At 52.5% G+C, this 2,847-nt stretch overlaps 1 protein-coding gene across 1 annotated transcript in view; it reads right to left on the bottom strand.

Moving 5' to 3' along the window:
* Positions 1 to 995: 995 nt before the first annotated feature.
* The window catches only part of NXF3 (nuclear RNA export factor 3), a 13,588-nt gene continuing 11,736 nt past the window's right edge, over positions 996 to 2,847 (bottom strand). Inside the window, exon 18 of the mRNA XM_024746910.1 lies at positions 996 to 1,156. Coding sequence (XP_024602678.1) covers positions 996 to 1,156 — 161 coding nt within the window. The remainder of the gene's footprint in view (positions 1,157 to 2,847) is intronic.

Below are 2,847 nucleotides of genomic sequence, written 5' to 3'. Positions count from 1 at the left end.
TGCTGTAAAAAAAAAAAAAAAAAAAAAACACATGAACTAAGATTAAAAGAAATGTTCATCAGGCAGACCAATAAGCAACAATTTTTATATCTATCCCAGTTAGGGTTTCTCTAATTTAACTGATTTTAGGAATGTGTGGGGTGACTTTTCAAAATGCAGGCTCCCATGCTACATCCCAGACCTATTAAATTAGCAACTCTAGAAAAGAAATCTGTGTATCTACTTTTAAAATTGCTCTCAGCGGTGGCGGGGGGACCTTCAAGACGGAGGAGGAATAACACTTGGAGATCACCTTCTTCCTCACAAATGCATCAAAAATACATCTACACTGCACCTCTGGGAGGGAGCGGTGAAGGAGGAAAAGTTTCCACACACTTCGAAGCCCATTCACTGGCAGAGATGGGGGCTGGTGGTGGGGAAGCTTCAGAGCCACAGAGGACAGCGCAGCAACAGGGGTGCAGAGGGCAAAGCTGAGAGATTCCTGCACAGAGGATGGGTGCCAACCAACACTCACCAGCCCGAGAGGCTTGTCTGCTCACCCGCCGGGGCAGGCGGGGGCTGGAAGCTGAGGTTCAGGCTTCGGAGGTCAGACCCCAGGGAAAGGACTGGGGTTGGCTGTGTGAACACAGCCTGAAGGGGGCTAGTGCACCTCAGCTAGCTGGGAGGGAGTCCAGGAAAATGTCTGGATCTGCCGAAGAGGCAAGAGACCATTGTTTCGGGGTGCGCAAGGAGAGGCGATTCAGAGCACCGCCTAAATGAGCTCCAGAGACAGGCGCGAGCCACGGCTATCAGCGCAGACACCAGAGACGGGTATGAAATGCAAACGCTGCTGCTGCAGCCACCAAGAATCCTGTGTGCAAGCACAGGTTACTGTCCACACCTCCCCTGGGCCTGCCAGAGAGGCAAGAGACCGTTGTTGCGGGGTATGCAAGGAGACGGGTGGGCCCACCATAGGAACTTCCTGCTCCATGTGCCCACAGATGGCAGGGCACTGCCTACGTGAGCTCCAGAGGAGGGAGGGAGTCGCAGCTGTTATCTCGGACCCCACAGGAGGACACCACGACTGCTGCCACTGCCAGCAAGGATCCTGTGTGCAAGCACGGGTCACTGCCCACAACTTCCTGGGAGCCTGTGCAGCCTGCCACTGCCGAGGATCCTGCAATCGGGGCCAACTTCCACTGGAGAATGCATGGCGCACCTCACACTGTGGCAACATCCTGCTGGCCTCTGCTGCCGCAGGCACTCCCCACACATTCTTACTGTGACTGCTGTATCCCTTCCTCTCTCTGGCCTTAGTGAGCAGGTGGGCCTTAATCAGCCCTTGCTTTCGCCCCCTCTTGCCTGAGTGAGGAACAGACACCTGAGGGCAGCCCACATGCAGAGGCAGAGCCAAAACCAAAGCTGAACCCCAGGATCTGTGAGACCAAAGAAGAGAAAGGGAAATATCCCCGTGCAGCCACAAGAGCAGCAGATTAAATCCCCGCAATCAGTTTGGTAAATCCTGCATCTGTGGAATACCTGAATAGACAATGAGTGTTCCCACAATTGAGGCTGCGGACCTCGGGGGTAACTGTGGAATTTGGGGGCAAGTACACGCCAGAGTAAGGACAGATCAGAGTCTAAGCTGGCCTCACAGTGCCCACAGCAGGTCCAGAAACCTACCTGGAAGTATTGGAGACCCTGTCAGCCACACGGCCAGGTGCCTGGGGAGTTTCTTGCCTTTTGGGAAGTCTGAGGTCTTCTGCCAGCATTCATTAGGTGTTCTGTAGGATTTATTCCACATGTAGATGTATTTCTGATGTATTTGTGAGGAGGAAGGCGATCTCCACATCTCACTCCTCTGCCATCTTGAAGGTCTCCTCCCAAAATATCTTTCAGAAGGCAACAATTTCCAGATGTCATAAACTGTTATGCACCACCAATTACATTTTGTCACATCCACTCCCTGGGTATTAGATGATTCTGCTCCAAGGTCAAAGGACTCAGCTCAGTGCAGGACTCATTCCCTGTATCTTCGATAATCTTTACCTTCAGTAGGTTGGCAGACAGATCACTTTAAAGACAGAAGAACGCGGTGGGGGACGAGGGGAAGATGGCAGAAGAGTAAGACGTGGAGATCACCTTCCTCCCCACAGATACACCAGAAATACATCTGCACGTGAAACAACTCCTACAGAACACTTACTGAATGCTGGCAGAAGACCTCAGACCTCCCAAAAGGCAAAAAACTCCCCATGTACCGGGGTAGGGCAAAAGAAAAAAAGAAAAAACAGAGACAAAAGAATAGGGACGGCACCTGCACCAGTGGGAGGGAGCAGTGAAGGAGGAAAGGTTTCCACACACTAGGAAGCCCCTTCGCAGGTGGAGACTGCAGGTGGCAGAGGGGGGAGCTTCCGAGCTGCGGAGGAGAGCACAGCAACAGGGGTGCGAAGGGCAAAGCGGGGAGATTCCCGCACAGAGGATCGGTGCTGACCAGCACTCACCAGCTCGAGAGGCTTGTCTGCTCACCCGCCGGGGTGGGCGAGGCTGCGAGCTGAGGCTCGGGCTTTGGTCAGAGCGCAGGGAGAGGACTGGGGTGGGCGGCATGAACACAGCCTGAAGGGGTTAGTGCACCACGGCTAGCCGGGAGGGAGTCCGGGAAAAGGTCTGGAGCTGCCGAAGAGGCAAGAGACTTTTTCTTCCCTCTTTGTTTCTTTCTTTCTTTCCTTCTTTCCTTTTCTTCTTTCTTTCTTTCTTTTTTCCTTCCTTCCTTCCTTACCTCCTTTCTTACTTTCTTTCTTCCTACTTCTACTAATTCTTTCTCTCTACTTTTCTCCCTTTTATTCTGAGCCGTGTGGATGAAAGGCT

This window comes from Neophocaena asiaeorientalis, unplaced genomic scaffold, assembly GCF_003031525.2.
Source record: "Neophocaena asiaeorientalis asiaeorientalis breed wild unplaced genomic scaffold, Neophocaena_asiaeorientalis_V1.1 scaffold551, whole genome shotgun sequence".
Classification (NCBI taxonomy): domain Eukaryota; kingdom Metazoa; phylum Chordata; class Mammalia; order Artiodactyla; family Phocoenidae; genus Neophocaena; species Neophocaena asiaeorientalis.
The sequence above is the reverse complement of the archived record's forward strand: the minus strand, read 5'-3'. Positions and strand labels throughout refer to the sequence as shown.